This window comes from Nicotiana tomentosiformis, chromosome 1, assembly GCF_000390325.3.
Source record: "Nicotiana tomentosiformis chromosome 1, ASM39032v3, whole genome shotgun sequence".
NCBI lineage: Eukaryota > Viridiplantae > Streptophyta > Magnoliopsida > Solanales > Solanaceae > Nicotiana > Nicotiana tomentosiformis.
The window spans coordinates 70,740,601-70,762,399 of NC_090812.1; the positions used below are offsets into that span (position 1 = coordinate 70,740,601).

The 21,799-nt window shown below is 39.2% G+C and overlaps 1 protein-coding gene across 8 annotated transcripts; it reads left to right on the top strand.

Moving 5' to 3' along the window:
* Nucleotides 1-16,789: 16,789 nt before the first annotated feature.
* Nucleotides 16,790-21,644, top strand: LOC104085739 (filament-like plant protein 7). 8 transcript variants are annotated; one of them, XM_033653317.2, is made up of 7 exons: nucleotides 16,790-16,958; nucleotides 17,034-17,175; nucleotides 18,008-18,115; nucleotides 18,223-18,370; nucleotides 18,506-20,330; nucleotides 20,415-20,475; nucleotides 21,036-21,644. In XM_033653317.2, the coding sequence occupies exons 3-7, from the start codon at nucleotides 18,014-18,016 to the stop codon at nucleotides 21,453-21,455; spliced, it is 2,556 nt and encodes an 851-aa protein (XP_033509208.1). In that variant the 5' UTR covers nucleotides 16,790-16,958; nucleotides 17,034-17,175; nucleotides 18,008-18,013; the 3' UTR covers nucleotides 21,456-21,644. The 8 variants fall into 8 exon arrangements, with proteins under 8 accessions (XP_033509208.1, XP_009588155.1, XP_009588169.1 ...); XM_009589860.4 differs by having other exon boundaries at nucleotides 17,094-17,175; XM_009589874.4 differs by having other exon boundaries at nucleotides 17,094-17,171.
* Nucleotides 21,645-21,799: the final 155 nt, after the last annotated feature.

Consider the following 21,799-nt stretch of genomic DNA (forward strand, 5'->3'; position numbering starts at 1 on the left):
TCGAAGATTTTATCTTTAGACTTGAACTTGATGGTTATGAGAAATCATGAAAATTGAAGAATAAGAAGAAGAAGAACACACCACATACAAATCAATATAAATATATTTTGTATATAATTTATATGAAAGTTGTATGATATTATATAAATCATATTAGACGAACTGTAACTTAAAATACATTTGAAGATATATCAAAATTGTATTTACGTTTTATACAAATTGTATTTAAGTTGTATATTATTATAGTTATATTATATTTATATGAATATCGTATAAAGGTTATAAACAAGTTTGACTGTCACAGTTGACTCCCAGACCAAACCGATTGAAATTGAAGAGAAGTCAGTTTTGGATAGAGGCATGCATGAGTAGGTTGAGGTAATCAAAAAGAAGTTTTGGCATGGTGGAAGAAGTTATCGATGACGAGGTCATAAGAATCGTAAATAGAGGTTAAGGAAATGGGAATTACCTACGAGAGAAAGTTGAATACAAGTTTTGGGTGAATTCAGAGGAATCGAATTGGTGAGTTGAGTAGATTATCACCAAGTGCGGTGAAGGTGCATCGGAGGATTTGTTTTTTCTATGTACAATCTCTTTTGGGGGCGATAATTGATGAATGATTTTTACCTAGAAAAGAAAATAAATTCCTTCGAAGGTGGGGGTGAATTCGAAGGAATCAACGCTACGTTGTACACTTTTGTATGAGACTGTAGCTGCAACGGCGATGTTGGTTTTGGGGCTGTGAAGAAGCGTGGTAATTAAGGTAGTATTTAACAATTAGGAGTCTTTTGAGGGAATGTATATGAATTGTAAATAATATATAGTTAGCAGGTAAATAACAAACTTTAGAGAACTCTGGTAAATAAATTTGTATTATGGTATAAGAATGAAAAAATGCCTCAAATGAATGAGGAATATTAACTTCTACAGAACTGCTCCGAAGAATATAGTTAGAAATCAAATCTTTGTTTTGATTCTAATTGGGCCAAAGCCATCGGCCTAAGCCCTCAATCTAGGGGAACTTTAAGAAATGACTATTGTTTATAGGCTTATTGTTGTCGTAACTATAATTTATCTAATTACATCCCATATCTACTAATTGCTTGTCATATGATGTATGTCAATGTATTTAATTCGGTTGTATATACTGTATTCAATTCGGATGTATTTGTTCTTATATATTTTATATTGTTTTCAATGTATTGAATTCAGTAGTATTCAAATAATAAAAATTTAAGAAATAGGGTGTATACCGCTCTATTCAATTCGGTTGTATACTCTGTATTCAATTTCAGCTATATTCATTCTTAACTATTTTACGTTGTATTCAATTTGACTGTATTCAAACAATAAAAATTACAAAAATAGTGATATTCGTTTGTATTTAATTCACTGTATTTAACTCGGCTGTATTCAAACAAAAATTCAGAAAATACAAGGATCTGCCACAAAAAATAACCTTCTGAATACATAAATATAGGCGAAAATATAAAAAACGAAGTTGTATTTGCATTGAAAAATACTGAAGACACTCCATTTAGAGTTTATTTGTACAGAATACAATGTATTCGTATCATTGTATGTGACTCAATAGCAAAGAAGAGAAGAAAATTTGCTGGAGATGGTGTCTTTCGGCCAAGCAAATCACCACCCTCTGTCGTCTCCGCAAATCACAGCCGTCGAACCAAACCCATCACCGCCCAATGTCAGATCTGAAATTACGAAGTCGCCACCCACCACCCGGATCAGGATCTAACATCGCCGATTCTGGATCTGGATCTAACACCGGTCTTACCGAGGGCGAAGAGAGAGGGGAAAAGGAGAGAGAGAGTTGTCGGATGTTAAAACAACAAAATAGAGGATTAACAGTAGTTTGAGGACTGTGGAAGTTGAAAATTTTGAGATTTTTAATGACATACCAACATTTATCAAGTTCGCTTCACGACGATGTTTGTAATGAAAAATTGTTCCATTCCAGAGAATTAAACTCGAAATCAAGATCTTTTGTACTTTGCTATAAAATATAAAAAATGGTTATAAATAATAATAATATTTTTAAAGTATTTTAGTTTATAATAAATATAGTGCATTATTTAGCTAATAAAATTTCCAATCTACTAGGCGGGCCATGACTCTGTCTCTGTCTAGCGTCTGCACTAGTGATTGGACCAATCATCATAATGTATAGTCTATTTTCATTATAGAACAAAAATATTCTACTCTACCAAGCCGAAAGCGAAAGCTTCTTGAATATTTGGTAAATGATGCTAATCAAATGTCCTTTCTCATTAGTGAGAATTGAGATGACTAAGAAGATTAGATAGCAAGAGGGCCCATAGTTTATTGTAAGGCTCAAATCCAATGTTAGTGGCAGATTCAATATTCTTGTATACTGATGCATATACAGCCTATAGGTATGGTGTGCATATATCACTTAGGAAAAGTAATACTCCCTCATTCTCAATTTATTTGAACCTTTTCGGAATTAAATTGACTAATTTTCGGTATGAATTTGGATATAGATTTACATATTTCTACATATAAAATCCTATAAATCACAATAGTTAACAATTCACAATACTTAAAAATTATTTGTAGAAATATCGTCAAAGAAAATCTTATTTGACTCTCCAAATAGTAAAAAAAAAATATTTTTTTTAAAACGGAGGAAGTATCTCCTAGTGACTACAATAAAATCTCATTACAACTATCATCATCTAAAAGATGAATTGATCATTCAGAGAGAATTGGCAATAATTGAGACAGTTATTGGATAATAAAATTAAGTAAATAAAAAGTGCAATAAACAAGCAGTTTACATCAACATGTAATTCTAGTAGAAGTATCGTGTCATACCGGCAAAACAAGAAGTTAGTTGGAGACATTGGAAAGTTCCTTGATGTTAGCCAATCGTAAGCCACATTGCTAGACAAGAATTGTCAAGCATATTTCGGATTTTATATTCTCATTTTAGTTGTTTGACCAAAAAAATATAATTTTCGATTGAAACTATTATATTTGTGTAATAACGGGTTAAACCTAGTTAATAATAATATATCCAAATGTGAATCTTGAATACATGTATGAGGCGGGACAGATCCAGTAAGGGGTTGACAATAATAAGCATTAAATAGTCATAAAGTATAAGCAATAATGAGAGAATGACTAATAATGAGTAGAGTAAATGACATTTGAGGAAATATGAGAAGTGGTTCACCCAGTAAATTATGAACTAGGTAATTTCTCATGACAATGATGTGTGATAGACAGATCTTAGAACATTCGAAATCTTCTCGGATCCGAGGGAAAATTGTAGAATAATATGAACAAGAATCTTGATAAAAAGATGTTCTTTGTATCTTTTCAAAGGGAAGAGAATCTTTTAGCAAGATCTGCTCTTATCACAATGAATATCACATGCCTCTATTCAATATCTTTTTTCCTATTTATATGGGACATACCCCCAATAAACCCTAGTAGTACAAGTACAAAAAATATCCAACAAAATATTCTTTTTAATATTTTGCCCTAATAAACCAGTCGTTACAGCCCTTTTTACGGCACTCGACAACGACCATCTTCTGCATCTCGACCACGTGCTTCGCCATCTCTTAGTCGACCTCGGCTGACTCTTTTCTCGATATTGCTTAGTCTCAAGTACTAAGACAGATATCGACCCATACAGTTAGTCCCTCCGCTTATTAAGGCCGGCCTCAGGCGACCTTAATGAGAGGATTCTATTTACTGCGGTTGGAAAAATTTGGACGAGAGAGTCGAGTAGTGGCATTTCAGATGAGATGACATCGTGACCTTTCATGAACCGCAACTTTTTTGGGGTTATGTCGCTTCTGCACCAGAATGGCGTCATGATATCGTGCGTCATTATGGTGCATTTACCCGATGCTCTGCGTCATTTTCGGTGCGATTATCAGTTGGGGGCTGCCGCTTCGATTCCAGTGCCCAGTAATATGGCATAGTCTCTTAGTTTTGATGCCTGGATTCTTATAAAGAGAGGTGTAACGACATTCATTTGTTCCCTACTTATTTTTCTCATAAAAACCTTGTGCCTTCTTCTTCTTCTTTCATTGCCGCATATCTTCTTTACTGGTCCTAGCGATTCTTATTGCCTCTAATACTTTCTTGTCTGAATATCCTCTTTCAAAAATATGGCTAATGTATCCTCTGGTTTTGGTGCGAGAACTGACCCTGTCCCTTTGGCGGTGCTTATGCGTCCTCGCGCCGATGGCGTCTCTGTCGCCGTTGAAGATGAGAATTTTCCTACGGTGGAGGAAATAATTCCTCGTAGTGAGAAAGTTAGGTCCGACTTTTTAAAGGTGCCTGAAGGCGAGCCCGAAGTCTCAGAATCAGCGATGAAAGAGGTCAATCTAGCTAAACTTAGGGAAAAACTCAACATTCCGGCCCACATCGATCTGGTCCCCGCAGGGCGTGATATGGTACAAATCCACCGCCCCAATTATTGCACGTTCTATGCATATCCTTTCCATGCTGGCTATACTCTTCCCCTTCTCCCGTTGGCGGAGGAATTTTGCCGCTACTATGGCGTTTGTCTGGCCCAACTCTCTCCATACATCTACAAGCTTATTAGGATGCTCACAAAATTTGTGGAGTTGGCCGGGGTCGAGGTCACACTCTGCCATCTGAAGCATATCTTCGCCCCTAGTTTCTACAGGGGGACAATGTTGCATCTTCACCACCGAAGAGGTAAATGCCTAGTAGTGAACATGGATGACAAGGCAATCGTCAGTTCTGGCACAACTACATTTTTGTCAGAACCGAAGATGTGGTGACCAATGCGAACGGCTTCCCTGAGACTTGGAATTACGCTCGTAAGTATTTATTCTTTGTAGAAAGCATTTGATTTGTCTTACTCGCCGACTCTGAAATTTTGTATCTTTTTCGTACAGCCAAGACTACGCCCCTTCCTTTGGTTGGGGACATTTCGAACTGGGTTGGCCGGATTCTGCCTCACATTGTGGGGATTCGTGAATAGTCGGGCTTTCTCAAGAAGTTTGGGCCTGCTTCTTCCTTGGCCGGTGAGTTCATCTGTATAAATTTTTTCTATCTCGACCTCATGGTCGCTTGCTTGTGGCGGTTCGTTCTTGGTGGTGATAACCTTCAATCTTTCCTTTTCAGTTCGAGGACCTTCGAGGAGGTCGAGGGCTCCTCCTCCTGTATTTCGTAAGGGGAAGGCTGTCTCTTCTTCGGTGTCTATTCCCATTGTGACCGTGGCTAGGCCTGCTCGGTCGTCTACTTCTGGTCCTTCTTCCACCGCGGCCAGGCCTGGTCGGTCGTCGCCCCCACATACTGCTTCCTCGGCATCGATTTTTTCTCTGTATGCGGATATATCTACAGCAGAGCTTCTGGCTTTCCCTTTGCTTTGTCTAGTGGATGAGGAGGATTCATCGCCGAGCGGTGGGGATTTGGTTCCCCGTAAGAGAAGATCGGTGGACGTCGGTGATGGGTTCGCCCGGGTTGTGGATTCAGTAAGGGGAGATTTTGTCATTTGTGAGACGGCAACAATAGTGCTTGAAGATGACATCGAGTTATCGTCTGAGATTCCTCCATCGGCTGGGGCCGCATAGGGCATGTCCCTTCCCGATGCCACGATGGAAGCTGAACCGCCGTCCGTGAGGGTCTCTGATATTTTATGGCAAGATGAGCCATCATCCTCGCGACCGGCTGACGGTCCTTCTTCGCTGGCCGACAGGAAAGGTAAAGGCGTTGCTGAGGATGGCTATGAGACAGGCTCTGATATTGACGCTAGGGGTGTACAAAGAAAACCGACAAACCGCACAAACCCGATAATCCGAGTCAAACCGAGAAAAAATCCTCGACTATGGTTTGGTGTTGGAAAAAAAAATTCGACCATAATTGGTTTGGTTTGGTTTTAACTAAAAAAAGTTAAACCAAAACCAAACCAACCCGCCATTACATATATAGAAATTTTAGATATATTTAATATATAAATATACTTATAGTGATGTAATTTATAAATATTTCTTAAAATTATTTATAATTTTATATTTTAAGGTATTATTTCAAGGTTGGACTTAGAACTTTTGAATGTTCCAATAAATTTTATAGCCATTAATATTAGTAACTTAAATAATGCTAACAAAAGCCTAAACCAAAATCAAATAAATACTAATATTAACAAAAAACATTCAATTCAATACTACAAACGGCAATGTATTGAATATCTATTTTTTGTTTTGCAATAATTTTGATAAAAATGCATAACTTATTTTTCTTTTTCTTTAGCGTTTAGTCATGTAATTAATACTCCCTTATTAGTCTACTTATTTTAGCATGACTTAGTACTTTTAGATTATGATTATTTTTATTATGGCTTTTTAATTAGCAATATTTATATTACATAATTTTATAGTCTTTATTGTTGAATATTTTAGGATAATTCCATGACACATCTCATATTTTGTATTATTTTCTTGGAAAATACCTTATATAGTTGTATCTTACTAGGATTAAAGAAATATTTTGAACACAAGTTATATGTTTTGTTCTACGAATATTTTACCCAAAAAAACCCAGAAATAACACGAATAACCTGAAAACCCAAGAAAAACCGAGATTGAAAAATTCGAGTTTTATTGGTTTGGTCTTTAGATTTAATAACCCGACATAATTAGTTTGGTTTGGTAATTGCAAAATCCGAACCAACCCGACCTATCTACACCCCTAATTGACGCCGATGAGGTAAGGATGATATGGGAGGGATTTACCCAACTTGAATGAGACTGGAGGGGTCCACACAGACCATTGTGATCCCATAGATCGAGATTTATTGGTAAATACGGAGAACATGGTTCCTTCCCATGGTCCCCTCTGTTCCGACGTGGAGGGTAAAACCCTTGAAAAGCTGGATGACGCTACCTTATCAAGGAGCATAGCCGGCCTCGCTCTCAGGGTAAGCTTTTTAACTTCTTTCATTTTTGTTTGTCAAGTTCAACGTTTGCTTCATTTTTACTCTCTGCTTTCTTTTTCTTTTTCTTTCAAACTGTGATTTGGAAATTGAAAGCGCCCGAAGAGAGTAGATGGAGCGAAAATACCACGAGTACTGTGGCAAGCACCGCGAGATTTGTAGGCGGTTTGGTAAGAGCAACAATTTTCAGGCTCTTCGAGACGAACTAAAGAAAAAGGATGACTAGCTGGTGAGGGTCATCACAAAATGAAGCATTCTTGAGGAGGCGTTAAGAGATAAAGAAGAGGAACTTGAGGTTAGTAGGGGGGTCGAAGCCCAGTGCAGCGATCTCCAAGCCCAGGTGGTCTCACTGCGCGCCGATCTTCGAGGAGTGTGAATTCAAAGCGGATACTTTAAGTGGTGAGGTTGCCGAGAAGGCATCGGATCTCGAGAAGGCAGAGTTAGCTCGGTCGGGGGCTATGAGGAAGATGGAGGCATTAGAGATTATGATCTGTGTTCTTTGTTCCGAGCGAGAGAGTGCCTTGGAGACGGCCAGACTCAAAGAAGAGCGGCTTGATGAACAGATAGGAGAATTAAAGAAAGAGGCTTCTGGCCTTTGTGATCGAGTCGCCGCTCTTGAGGCCGAGAAAGCACAATTACTAGCTTGACCATCCTCTTCCTGCACTTCTAATTTCCTGATGTTCTTTAAGATTTGTACGAGAAGTGGAATCACGTCGAGGCCCAACTGGATATATTTAGAGATCTGATGAGGGCGGGAACTATTTCAGAAGCCGTCTTAGAGAATGCTCGTGGAGCTCAGGTCGCTTGTGGCTACGATCCTGCTACACCGGAGGCTGGTGATGATAAGGGGTATGCGGGTGTGGATCGAATTGAAGAGGACGCCTGGTATGAGGACGAGTATCCTGAGGGCGATGGTGATGCTAAAGGGGCAGATGGGGATGGCCTAGGTGATCAAGCCGATAGTGCTGCCCGGCCTGGCGGCGATTAGTAGTTTTTCTTTTCCTTCTTTTTGTTTTGCCGCAAACTTGTGCGTTTTTGTGGGCGTCTTTTTGAGCCTTTGTAAAAAATATTCTAAGTATGAAATACTAGTTTTGTTCTTTGTACCTGATTCTTTTTCTTCGGTTCAAACTTGTATGCTTTTGATCTTGTTGCTTGGTTGCCTTAGTTTTCTTAGTCGTAATCATTTAGCTCAAGTAGGGTTGAACATATACCTAGTTTGATTACGGGCGGGGGTCGACGGGTGTTGGTTCGATCGATGTCGAAACAAAACCTAAGTTTGATCATGGCCGAGGGCCAGTAGATGTTAGTTCGAACGAGGTCGAACATATCGTATATTTATTTATGGCTGAAAGCCGGTTAGGTGTTAATTCGAATGAGGTCGAATACAACCTATACTCAATTATGGCTGAGGCCCGGTTAGGTGTTGATTTGAACGAGGTCGAATACAATCTATACTTAATTATGGCCGAGGGACGGTTAGGTATTGATTCGAACGAGGTCGAATACAACTTATACTTAGTTATGGCTGAGAGCCGGTTAAGTGTTGATTCAAACGAGGTCGATTACAACCTATACTTAGTTTTGGCCGAGGGCCAACTGGATATGCCTCTAGGTGCAGAATTTGTCGGCATTGTGATACTTAAGGCAACGTTGCCTTGGTTGTACATTTGGAGAAATAGAAATAAACTTCATGCATTTGTGCTTTGTTTATACACTTGGAGAAATTTACTTATTTTTTTCAGACGTTCGCTGGCATTTCCATTCAAGTCCCAGTCTTAGCCTATCTAGTCCCTTCATTGATTGACGTAGAGGAGTCTTGAGAGGTCTAGCAATAAACTAGTCATCTTGTGCCTCCGTCCGTGCACACTTCAACCTGAAGTGTCCCCTCCATCGCCTCGTTAAAAAACTCCTTGAGAAAACCCAATTGGGACAAAACTCAAGTGAGGGAAAAAGAGTACGACTTTGGGGACACTTCATGTCTTAAAAGTTGAAGTACTTGAGGTGTGCGATATTCCAATTGTTTGGTAATAGCTTTTCTTCTATTGTTTCTAGTTGGAATGACCCATTGCTCGTTGTCGCCGTGATTTTGGACATGCCGTCCCAATTTATTACTAGTTTACCTTCCTGCAGGTCTTTGCCCGCTGGTGTTTTAGCTTTAAGCACGTAGTCCCCGACTTTAAGTAGCCTGATCTTTGCCTTTTTGTTATAATAGCGTTCTACTTGTTGCTTTTGGACGATCATCCTTATGTAGGCCATATCTCTTCGTTCTTCGACTTCGTCGAGCTATTACCTTCTGCTTTCATCATTGTTGGGTCCACTTTAGTGGGAGTATCTTAGGCTGGGCTCCCCGACTTCGACCGGTATTACTGCATCAGTCTCATAGACCAATGAGTAAGGCGTCTCTCCTGTGCTATTCTTCGGCATTGTTTGGTAGGCCCATAGTACTTCTGGTAATATTTCCGGCCATAACCATTTGGCGTCTTCTAGTTTCATCTTCATGATGTTCAGTATCGAATTGTTGGAGGACTCCACTTGTCCGTTGCCCGCGGGGTGATATGGCGTTGAGAGTATTCTTTTGATATGCCATTTCTCAAAAAATCAGCGACTTTCTTTCCTGTAAATTGGGGTCTGTTATCGCAGCTAATCTCTTTGGGGAGGCCAAATCGGCATATGATGTTTTTTCATATGAAGGTGATCACTTCCTGTTCACGTATTTGGGCGAATGCTCTTGCATCTACCCATTTAGAGAAATAATCAGTTAAAACCAAAAGAAATCGTACGTTACCTCGTCCTGGCGGGAGGGGGGCTACGATGTCCATTCCCCATTTGATGAACGGCCAAGGGGAAGTCACTGAGTGTATGTGTTTGCCTACTTGGTGAATCATTGGGGCATACTTCTGGCATTGCTCATGCTTTTTCACGAAATTCGCGACCTCCTTTTTCATGGTGGGCCAGTAATACCCTGCCCGTATGAGGCATCTGACCAAAGACCGATTGCCGGAATGAGCTCCACAGTGGCCTTCGTGTACTTCCTAAACGACGCTCCGCATCTGATTCAGTTTCAGGCATTTCACCAGAGGGTCGTTATACATTCTCTTGTACAGGTCATTGTGAATGATATTGTACCTTTTCTTGGCTTCTTTTTTATCAACTGGGAGTATTCCGTCCTGCAAGTATGTAACAATACGGTTGCGCTAGTCCCAAGTCAAGTTTATGGTTCTTACCTCGATTAGGTCTATTGATGAATTGAAAAGGTAGACTACGCTTTTGTCTCCAGTTGCAATGATTTTGGTGGCTGTGGATAATTTGGCGAGGCCGTCCGCCTCGGTATTCTGTGCTCGGGGGATCTGGTCGAGTTAACATTCGTCGAATTCGGGTAGCAGCTTGCAGATTTTGATATGGTACTTTTGTAACCTTTGTTCCTTGGTTTGGAAAGTCCATGTAACTTGGTTGACCATGAGTTGAGAATCGCAGCGCAGTCTTAATCGCTTCGCTCCGTATTTGAGTGCTAGTCTTAATCCTGCAATTATGACCTCATACTCGGCCTCGTTGTTAGTCATGTCCGGGAATTTTATGGACTGGTGAATCACTTCGCCTATTGGGACTTCGAGTACGAGTCTCAGCCCGGACCCTAACGCGTTAGATGCACCGTTAGTGTACAGGACCTAGAGGTCTTGCATTTGGAGAGAAGCGTGGACGACTTCTTTTTCAACTTCGGGCATTATTTTTGCGCTGAAATCGGTGACGAAGTCTGCAAGGACTTGCGACTTTATCATTATTTGCGGCCGATATGTGATATCGTGCTCGCTCAATTCAATGGCTCATTTGGCCAACCTGTCCAATAGTTTAGGTTTATGCAAAATGCTTCTTAGGGGGAAAGTTGTGATGACCGAGATGGGGTGGCATTGAAAATATGGTCTAAGCTTTCGTGAAGCTACGACTAAGGCTAGAGCCAGTTTTTTGAGGTGGGGGTATCTTGTCTTGGCTTCGACTAGTGTTTTGCTAATGTAATAGATGAGAGACTGCGTACCTTTATTTTCTAACCAGGACTGTGCTCACAGCTACATCGGACACGGCGAGATAGACGAGGAGGTGCTGCACCGGTTCTGGTTTTCAAAGAAACGGTGGCGAAGACAAGTACACCTTTAACTCCTTTAGGGCTTGGGCGCACTTAGAGGTCCATTGGAGGCCATTATCCATTTTGAGTACGCCTAAGAATTTATGGCACCTATTAGATGATCGTGAAATGAACCTTGATAGGGCGACGATACGGCCAGTCAACCTCTGAACCAAATTTTTGGTGGTCAAGTGCTCTGGTTTCCCTTATATGGCATTGATTTGGTCAGGATTGACCTCGATACCTCGCTGTGACACTAGGAAACCTAAGAATTTTCCTGAGGCCACACCGAATACATATTTTTGGGGGTTTAGTTTCATTCCGTATTGCTTGAGTATGCCGAAGGTTTCTCTCAAGTGGCCGATGTGATCTTCTTTCCTTTTGGATTTGACCAGCGTGTCGTCTTTATAGACTTCCATCATTTTACCGAGTTGGTCTTTGAACATCCTCGTTACCAACCTTTGATAAGTTGTCCCTGTGTTTTTCAGCCCGAAGGGCATAACCCTGTAGCAATATGTCCCCTAATGGGTGATTAAGGTATTTTTTTCTTGATCCTCTTCGTCCATGAGGATCTGATTATTGTCTGAGTAGACATCCAAGAAGCTTAGTAGTTCATGCTCGGTCGTTGCATCGATGAGTTGGTCGATATAGGGTAGTGGAAATGAATCCTTGGGATATTCTTTCTTCAGGTAAGTGAAATCTACGCACATTCTCCATTGCCATTCTTCTTTTTCACCATGACCACGTTGGCGACCCATTGGGGGTATTTCGACTCCCCGACGGAGCCATTTTACAACAATTTTTCCACCTCTTCGCGTAGTACGTCATTAATTACGGAGTTGAACTTATGCCTAACCTGCCTCACCGGGGGGTGTAATAGATCGACATTCAATTTGTGTGTGGCGATCTCCATTGGGATACCTGGCATATCTGAACAGTTAAAAGCAAACAAGTCAGCGTTAGTAGTTAAGAATTGACGAAACTTACTTGGTTCTTGAAGTTTGTAGCCGATGTAAGCTTTCTTGTTGTGGTAATTATTGTCTAACTGAACAGGGTCGAGGTCCTCTACAGTCGATCCTGCAGCTTCGACCGTATCGAGGTCTCTGATGACGTCCTCACTGTCATTACATATCGACCTCAACCCTGTTGATTGCTATGCCTCTTTTTCTTTGTCCTTTGTTTGTTGGGTGGTTATACAGTCTAGGGAGATGCGGTAGCATTCCTGGGATGTGCGTTGTTCGTCTCATATACTAAATATACCCTATGGAGTTGGGAATTTGATGACTTGGTATAAGCTGGAGGGGATGGCTCTCATGGTGTGTATCCATGGTCGCCCTATTATGGCGTTGTATGATGTGTCTTGGTCCATGATATGGAATGTGGTTTCCAGAGTGACGCCACCGGCTAGGATGGGGAGTGTGATCTTGTCGGATGTTCTCTCAACTGCATTGTTAAAACCCGTTAGTGTGATGTAGCACGACACTATCTTATCATCGAGTTTCATTTGTGCAAGTAATCAAGGGTGGATAATGCATGTGCAGCTCCCATCGTCCACCATAATGCGCCTCACATCGGTATCTAAAATTCGTAAAGTGATAACAAGAGCATCATAGTGAGGGAAAACCAAACCGTTGGTATCTGACTTATCAAAGATGATACTTTCTTCGAGTTCATCACACCGTTCATGGCTGATCGACCGTTTGAGCTTGTGGGTTGTGGTGAACTTCACATTGTTGATGGAAGCATTGTCGCTGCCACCAATGATCATGTGGATAGTACGGGTCGGCGAGAGTGGTTTCGGCGGTCCTTGATGTTGTTCGCGTCCTCTTGCAAAGTTGGTCCTTTCCCGGTCGCTCATCCACTCTTTGAGGTGTCCCTGTCGTAGCATGTTTACGACCTCCTGTCTTAGGACGATGCAATCTTCGATTTTATGTCCTCGCTTTTCTGGTATTCGGGTCTGGCCTCATTTTTTGTGGCCACTTTACCTTCGGTCCGAGCTACTCCAAGGCGTAGACTATTTCTATAGGTGACACACAAAAATTGAGAGCGGATAATAAAGAGGGCATACCTCTCTCGTTCCGGTGAGTCCTTGTTCTTGATCGGGGTGGGCCCTCTTCATGGAGGGATGAGGATGCAGTGGCGGTTCTGACATATGATAGATGTCATTTCCCGTTGAGTCGTGAGATCTCTTCTGATATCATTTCTTCGATCTTTCTTGGTTTCTGCTTGCATCGAGGTCAGCCGATTGGTCAGCCCATTGAGGTCGTCCTTGTCTGCTCGGACTTCGGCGCAATATGCATTGTATATCTCATCCCAAGTAGTTGGGGGGTACTTTATAAGTCTAGTCAGTAGCTTTCTTGCTGGCTTTGAACCGTTTCTGCTCAGCCTATTTTGAAAAGCTGCGACCGCCATCCTTTCCGATACATTTGGTAAGGTCATTCTTTCTCTGTTGAACCGGGCGAGGAAATTCCTCAATCCGTTGACTGCTTAATAGCAAATATGTCGTTTACTCTCTCATCTACTTTTTTGGCCCCAACATGAGCCGTTACGAACTTATCAGCCATTTCTTCGAATGTCTCAATAGAACGCGCATGCAATTGTGAATACTAAGTTAATGCTCCTCCCGTGAGGGTCTCGCTGAATTTTTTTAACAAAATGGAGGATACTTGTTCCTTGGCGAGGTCATTGCCTTTCACGGCGGTGACATAGTGAGTCACACGGTCTTCAGGGTCGATCGTGCCATCATATATTTACAGGTAAGACAGTATTTTAAAGGTCTTCGGTATGGAATGTGGGGTGGCTTCGTCACTGTATGGCTGCTTGACAAACCGACCGGCATCTCTCTTCGGCAAGAGCTTAAGGACGTCCAATATCTTGTCGACCATTTCTTGGTGTTCTCTCATTTGGGCCCGAAGCGCTTTGTTCTCATTTTTTATTTTATCCATCCTTTTCAAAATGGCTGCGAGAGTGTCGTTACCTGCACCATTAATGACATTGTGAGAAATACCTATCGTTGGGGGAGGAGGAGGGAATTGATCATGCTGCTCGTCCGCTGGTGGTATAACGCAAGTCCTTGCGTTTTCTGTAGCCATGTTCCAAGCGGGCTTATGGAGGACGCTGGTTAGTGTGCCAGTTAGCCAGACCACTAGGAGCTTTTTTATTGCTGGAGGCGCTCCTCCGCCACAGATGCGGAGGTCCCCTTACCAAGAGATTTTGTGATGCTGCCAGCATAATAATAATTTAAGTTTAGAGAAATAGATGTAAGCAACTACCTTTTTCATCTACAATTGAAGTTACGACCTAATTGTTGTAATCCTCCCTCAATAAATGCAACTACCTATTTCTATCTACAATTGAAGTTACGACCTAATTGTTGTAATCCTCCCTCAATAAATTAGACGAAAGATCTAATTCCAAGGAAGATACCCCTTTCTCGGCAGAGGCGTATCCATGATTTTAAGAATATGGATGTATCATTATCTTTACAATTGTCCTCGACGAGTTTTCATACTTTGAAAACGGTCGATGATAGCATCATTACTTACAGTTTTGAATATCTTACGCTCTATATAGCAAACTAAACAATCATTTAAAAAATCACCATTCATTCTATTACGTAGATCATTTTTAATGTACTTCATTGATGAGAATGCTCTTTCCACGCTTGCGATAGCAACAAAAACTAGGCATCTGTACATGTATGTTTGAACTTATACACTTTAATTGTGTATGAATTGGAGCAGCTTTTTCAATAACTAATAACTATATTGTTTGGTTTTAAAACAAAACTGAAACTTGGACAGAGGTTCCAAGTAACAGAAGCCAAAAGCCTACCTATGCCTCACTTTCTCAGTAACTCACTCTTCTAAGGATAAAAATTCAAATCATTCAATCTTCTAACTATCTTTGGCCTCAAACTTCCTCTATATGCCACTTCTTGCACTATCAATCTTATGAGCACTTCATGACTTCAGTGTTTAGCTTGAAAAGCTCTCATATTTTGTTCAAATTAATATGAAACATTCATACTTGTTTAATTTGGAGATATTTTAAACTTAAATTATTGTCCCACTAAATTCCTTCGCATAAATTCTTTTTCCCATGAATTTCAATCTTTGACTTGGCCAAATATTTTTTCAAACATAATATGTGCACAAATTCAATAAACTATCAAAATTCAAGACTTCAAAGCCCTAGCTCTCCCAAATTTCCACTAGAAATAGCATTCAACGACTTCTCATTTCAAAAATAAATAATCATAATCACTATCAATAAGATAAATTTTGGGCAAGAGATTCAAACATTTAGCAGAACAGGAAAAGAGAGAGCGAGGAATAGCAAGAGGAGAAGAAAGCTGCAAGGAGAAAGAGATAGCAGTTACATACCTGAGAAGGAACGTGGAGAAGAAATTGATGCTTTCTTGAAGAATCCATGTACCACTGTCATAGAGAGCCGATATATATATATATATAGAGAGTTGAGAGGGAGACATCGTATTTTGTTTTTAGGGATTTGACCGATTATGCACACATTCCCCCTAAAAACGTGGGATATATTTTTAGCCAAAAGGGACTTTTAAATATTAAAAAAACTTAATTAAAAAAAACGTAGGAACACCAATTTACCAGTGTAGCAAGGTAGTCAATTGAGCATGAGTGATCACAAACATATTTATATACATAATTATAAAATTAGTACTGTTTATACATAGCCTAGGGAGGAGAGCATGTGTGCATGTACCCCACACCCTTCCACTTAAATCTGCCCCTGTTCTTAGGGTCTAATATACCCCCTTCAGAAAAAATCTAAAAAAGAACTGACGATAAAAAGGAATCTACACTTTTCCTCACAATAAAACAAAAAGTTAAGTTACCTTATAAATAATCTTTATACATTTAAATTATTTAATTGATAATTATAAATACCTGCTATAAATATTAGTAATTGATAGTTAATTCTTATTAATTTATCTTTTATCCCTAGTTAAAATTCGCTGATAGTGTAACAAAATTTCTACAATGTTATTAGCGTAGTTGGTGAACTACTTGGTTAGCTCTCCTCATAACCCACTAAGGTAAGTGTCACTTTTCTTATTTGTTGCTTTCATTTTAGATAAACAATAATATATTACACTTCCACCATATGGAATAAAAATGATGAAAAGGGAATAAAAGTTAATTAATAAAGATTAGAGTAACACAATGGGCGAGGAAAAGGAGAAGTCACGATCCCCAATTTGATACCTTTACTAAGAAAAGGGTACCACAAAATATTATTTTCAAAACAAAGGTAAGACAAGATGCTTCTTTTAGTCTTTGAATACAAAGGAAAATATAGACTACCATAAAGGGACAAAATCATTATGCAACAATCAATTCTCTTGACCCTATTTCACGTACATTTATGTCACATTCTCCTGAATATGTAATGAATTCAATTTTTTTTATATATAATTTTTTTATACTATCAATATAATTTAATATATTATTAGTTTAGTTTTCACGTTACTATTTAAGTTTGATATCAAATGTTACTGGTGGGATTGGTCTACATAACTTGAGAGTGTAAAAATTATTAACAAAACCAACCCACAAGGTTACACGTACTTAATATTCGATGGGGCGTGATATTCACAGATGGTGAAATATAACCGTGCATGTCTTGAAAGTGTAACGTTTTCAGACATTATTAGAGCAACAACGGTTGATTGTGAAAAATGGACCCTCCAAAAACTTTATCTTACTCTCTGCTACTGGCTACTGGCTAGTCATAGCTACTTTTAATCTTTTCTTGACTTTGGATTTTTACCCCTATGCCAAAGTGAAGGTGAGACCCACCCACTATTTGTTGTTAAATTTGTTTCACTTCACTCCCCAGGTGTGTAACTTAATTACTTTAACTTGTCGGTGGCTATAGTGATGTATTTTCTCAGCTATTTCTTCACTCTCTTAGTTTCAGGTGGTGTCTTAAATGGTCGATTTTTTTACTAACCACTTTTCTTGAAGCTTGCAGTAAGGTTACGTCCAAGAATTCAACAAGTTTTGGTTATTTTTGTAATGATCAGTAGCTGCTGGTGCATGCTAGATTGAGGTTGGTGAGTGTTGACTGCTCAAGTTTAATCTCACTGTTAAAAACTCATTATGGGTTTTCTTCATGTAGTTTTAGTGAATTTAATTTGTTTTTTTTATGATAGTTATTCGTTTGCATTTTGCTTAAAAATGGAGTATTGAGCTTCTTTTTTTTCTCGTTATGTCCGTAGTTATATCAACATACTGAAACAGTAGAATTTTACAGTATGCGTGCATTTTATTCTCTGTTTTCTTCAATTTTTTTGTGTCTTTTTATTGGTCTTTTCTTCATTTTTAGTTTTAAAAAAACCACTGTACGATTTTAGGGAGTTATGTTGTGTCAAAATTTTACCCCTTATTTTCCCTACTCTGCTACCCTATAACCTTCACAGGGGGGGTTTTGGGGGGAGAGGGGGGCACCTTGTTGAAATTCTAGGACAGTAATTTTTTTGGGTATATATCTATGTTCCGTGATGAAAATACTGGTATGAATCTGTTAAATATAGGCTGTATTCGGCCCTGTTGATAAAAATGAAGCAATGTTCATGTTTTTAAAGCTTTTTAAGTTTCTTTAGAGATAGAAAAGCGTTTTATTAGTTTATTGAAGAGGTTGATTCTGAGTTGCAAAGTTTTGTTGGGTGTCAGTGGTGAATTGAATTTCCTTCTCCTGGTTCTAATCGACCGGTTTAACTAGTAAAATCTGTGAATTGTTTGTCAGTAGCTCTATTATAGTGCTCAAAAGGAAAAAGAGAAGAAACCAAATGGCTAAAATAAGATTCTTTATTTGCTCTTTGACTCTTTGTCATTTGCTCTTTTCTTGCAATTCTTGAAATTCGTGACTGAATTTCGTGGTTACAGTAAATCATGGACCAGAAGTCATGGTTATGGCCGAGGAAACGATCTTCAGAGAAGACAATTGTTTCAATCAGCAAATCTGATCATCCTGCTCAAGTAAATGGAGTAGAGGTACTTAAAAATTTAACTTTAATGTGACAGAGGTTTTAGCTCACTGTTGTAACATTCTTTCGGACACGTTCCCTTTGTGCTAAAGGATACTAATTAATTATGTCTAGGGACAGACAGTTCCAAATGAAAAGGAAATATTTCTGGAGCAATCATTGAAAATTTTAGACGAGAGGTTAGTTACCGCCCTCAGTGAGTCTAATTCTAAAGATGAACAATTGATACGGTCTGCAGAAATGGAACAAGAAGCTATAGCAGGTAACTAACTGTTCTTATTTTTCCTGTTCAATATTGCTAAGGCGCATTTCCTCGGTTACCTTTATTTCCATTTTCCATAAAGGCTAGTGTTAGATCAACTTAGTATCCTTACTGACATATTAGATGCAATTTTAGGTCAGAAGAAAGCAGAAGCTGAAGTACTTCGCTTAAAAAAAGAACTAGATGAAGCAGTACACCAGAGAGAAGCTGCTAATGAAAGTATAATGCACTTGAACACCGCGCTGAGGGATCATATACAGCAATTAACTTCTCTCAGAGAGGAACAAGAGCAAAAAGTACGTGACGCTGTAATGAGGACGTCAAAAGAATTTGAGAAGGCGAACAAAAAGTTAGAGGACAGATTAGCAGAAACAAGTAAAAGGATAACAAATTTGACACGTGAGAATTCTCATCTAAATAAGGTCCTTCTCGTGAAAGGTAAGATAGTTGAAGATCTAACTAAGAGCAGTGCACAGGCAGAAGCAGAGTTTAATGCACTAATGTCTAGGTTAGATTCTGTAGAGAAAGAAAATTCTTTTTTGAGGTATGAATTTCAGATGCTTGAAAGGGAGTTCCATATTCGGAATGAAGAGATGGAGTTCAGCCGTCGCTCTTTGGATGCCTCACATAAGCAGCAACTAGAGAATGTGAAGAAAATTAGAAAATTGGAAGCAGAATGTCAAAGATTACGCCTTCTATCTCGCAAGCGGCTGCCTGGTCAGGTTGCATTGACAAAGGTTAAGAATGAAATTGAAATGCAAGAAAAAAGTCAAACTGTCGTAAGGAGGAGGAAGTCAGATCCCCCAACTGGAAGTTTAATTCTTAAAGACACAGCGAAGGATGACTTTCGCCATAAGGAGATAACTTTTCTAGTTGAACGCATGTGTAATCTGGAGGGAGAGAACAAGGCTTTGAAAGATTTATTAGGAAGGAAAGAAGTTGAGATTTGCCATTCTTCTGTTAAGGGTTCCAAAGAGCTGGCCTTGGCTAGTCCACTATCAAATGAAACTTCCTCAATATCAAGTTACGACACGTGCAAGAGAGATGAAAGTATTTGTTCAAAAATGATTGGGGTTTCAGAGATGTGTCTGATGGATGATTTTGCTGAAATGGAGAAACTTGCAATAGTTGCTGTTGATTCTACAATAGGGAGTTCTTATCCTCCCTCAGATGCAAGTCCCGCTTTATCAGATTCCTCGAGAATAGAGATACATGGACACCAGATCGACTCGACTGGTAAGGAACTAGTTAAAGTGGGACAACATGATTTATATGACTTGGGAATGGAAGTTCAAGGACAAGATTCACTGTCCAAGAGATCCTCCAATTGGCTTCATGAAATCTTGAAAATAATAATGGAGCAAAGCCATGTCTCGAAAAAGGGCACTGATGAATTAATAGAGGATATTAGAGTAGCTTTGTACAATGTAAACCCTCCATGTACTGGGCCGTCTGAACTGCTTCCCATCAGTGGTTATATTACTTGGAAATCTCCGGTAACTTCTCCAAAGATGCATAGTCTAACAATTGAACCGGGATCAACGCAAAGTGTTATATCTGAATTGGAGAAAATTCATTCTATCCTCCAAGCAGAAAATGAAAGATTGAAAGCTGAGATAAACAGTATGAAGTCCTCAAACAAAGATGTACAAGTCAAGCTGCAGGTCGTGAAGAACAAGAGCGAAAACTTGGCAAGTGAACTTAAGCAATCACAACAAAGTATTGTGAGTCTACGAGCTGAACTGGAAGAAGCTAAAGAATCTAAAAGAATGATGGAAGATCTTTTGGAAAATCAGAAATCAATCAACGAAGATCTTGATACACAGCTTACTGTGACCAAAGTTAAACTAAATGAAACACTTCAAAAACTATCTTCTCTTGAAGTAGAATTGGAAGATAGAAGTCACTGTTGTGAAGAGCTGGAAGGAACTTGCCTTGAGCTTCAACTCCAACTTGAAAGGTATCGTTCAATTGTTATTTTGTTCTCTTAGTTAATAGAGTGCAGATAATGAAGGGTCTAACTCCTCTAATTTCTGATAAGCAGTATTACTGACAAGAGAACTTCTGTGGACAACGTGGATCAAGAAAAAGGACTGCACCAAACTGTGAGTTCTGCTTCTGCCAATTCGCGATTTTCCTTTTGGTGTTATTCTTGTCTAGTTTAGGATCTTCTTTTACAATTTTGTTGTGACATCAAGCCTTAAGGAACTTCAATATTCTTATAAAATTGATGGTTGAAGCATTGATTGATCGAGTATTGGCATTTTTATGATCTCAGGCATCCACTCAATATAGATTTCAGTGAACTGTTGTATGTTGTAAGTAGAAGTATCACAATCACAATGAAAATGTATGCAAGATCAAGTAAAGCTTACTGTAATTCTGAAAAACTAGTACGTAATCTTTAAGCATAAAAAAGTCGCTGCCACTTCAGAGTGATCAAATTGATGATTTGTTGAACTTAATTAATCCGCGTTATATTGTTTCTTTATATGAATTACAAATATGCTGCATAAATAGTACTTCCAATACCTTATCGGCGATACTTCCAACAACAAGAGTCGTGAATATATATTTCTTTTATAATGGACCACCTATTTGCATCACTGTCTATATGTACTTTATCTACTGAATCATGTAGAGAAATGATTGTTCAAATTGGCAGGGCTGGGAAATAACATCTGCTTCTGCAAAATTGGCGGAGTGTCAAGAGACTATACTGAACCTAGGAAAGCAAATTAAGGCCTTATCTTTGCCAAAGGAAAATACAGTTGGTGCCACCAATGGTAGCATTAAGAACATGAGGAAGCACATGTCTCTACTCGATCAGATGTTATCCGAGGATGATGTGCAAAAGGAGGAACTCAACTCTCCCAACTTAGAAGAGCCCCTAAGAACCATGGATACAGTTCACGCAGCTCAAAGCCCACATGAGTCTGAAGCTAAAACTCCGAATGTGGGAACTATGGTTATTTTACCAGCCAAGAAGCGCGGGGGGGTGAATTTTCTAAGGAAGCTTTTACTAAGGAAGAAGCGAGAAAGAAGCAAGAAGAGAGCCTTTCCGTTAGGCATTGAAACTTATTAATGCTGCAAGAAAATCGGGTTTTACTTCTAAGCAGTTTTTAGTTTGATCATACATAATGCACATAGATATATCTTATTGTAATGCATGTATCTGCAGCCTGGATATTAACTTCAATAACTTACCTTCATGGCCTATTTGAGTGTATTCTTTACGTACTTGTTATGTAAAAAAGCCTCTGTTTGCATCTTATTGCACTTGCTACAGATCCATCTTGGTGCTTCTTTTCTATAATAATGGTTAGATCAGGTCAAAAAATCAAATAAAATTGGTTGAAAATTTTGTTTATTTGCTCAATGTTGCAAGAGATGAAAGAAAATCAATGACTTTCTTGAATCAAGGGCAGA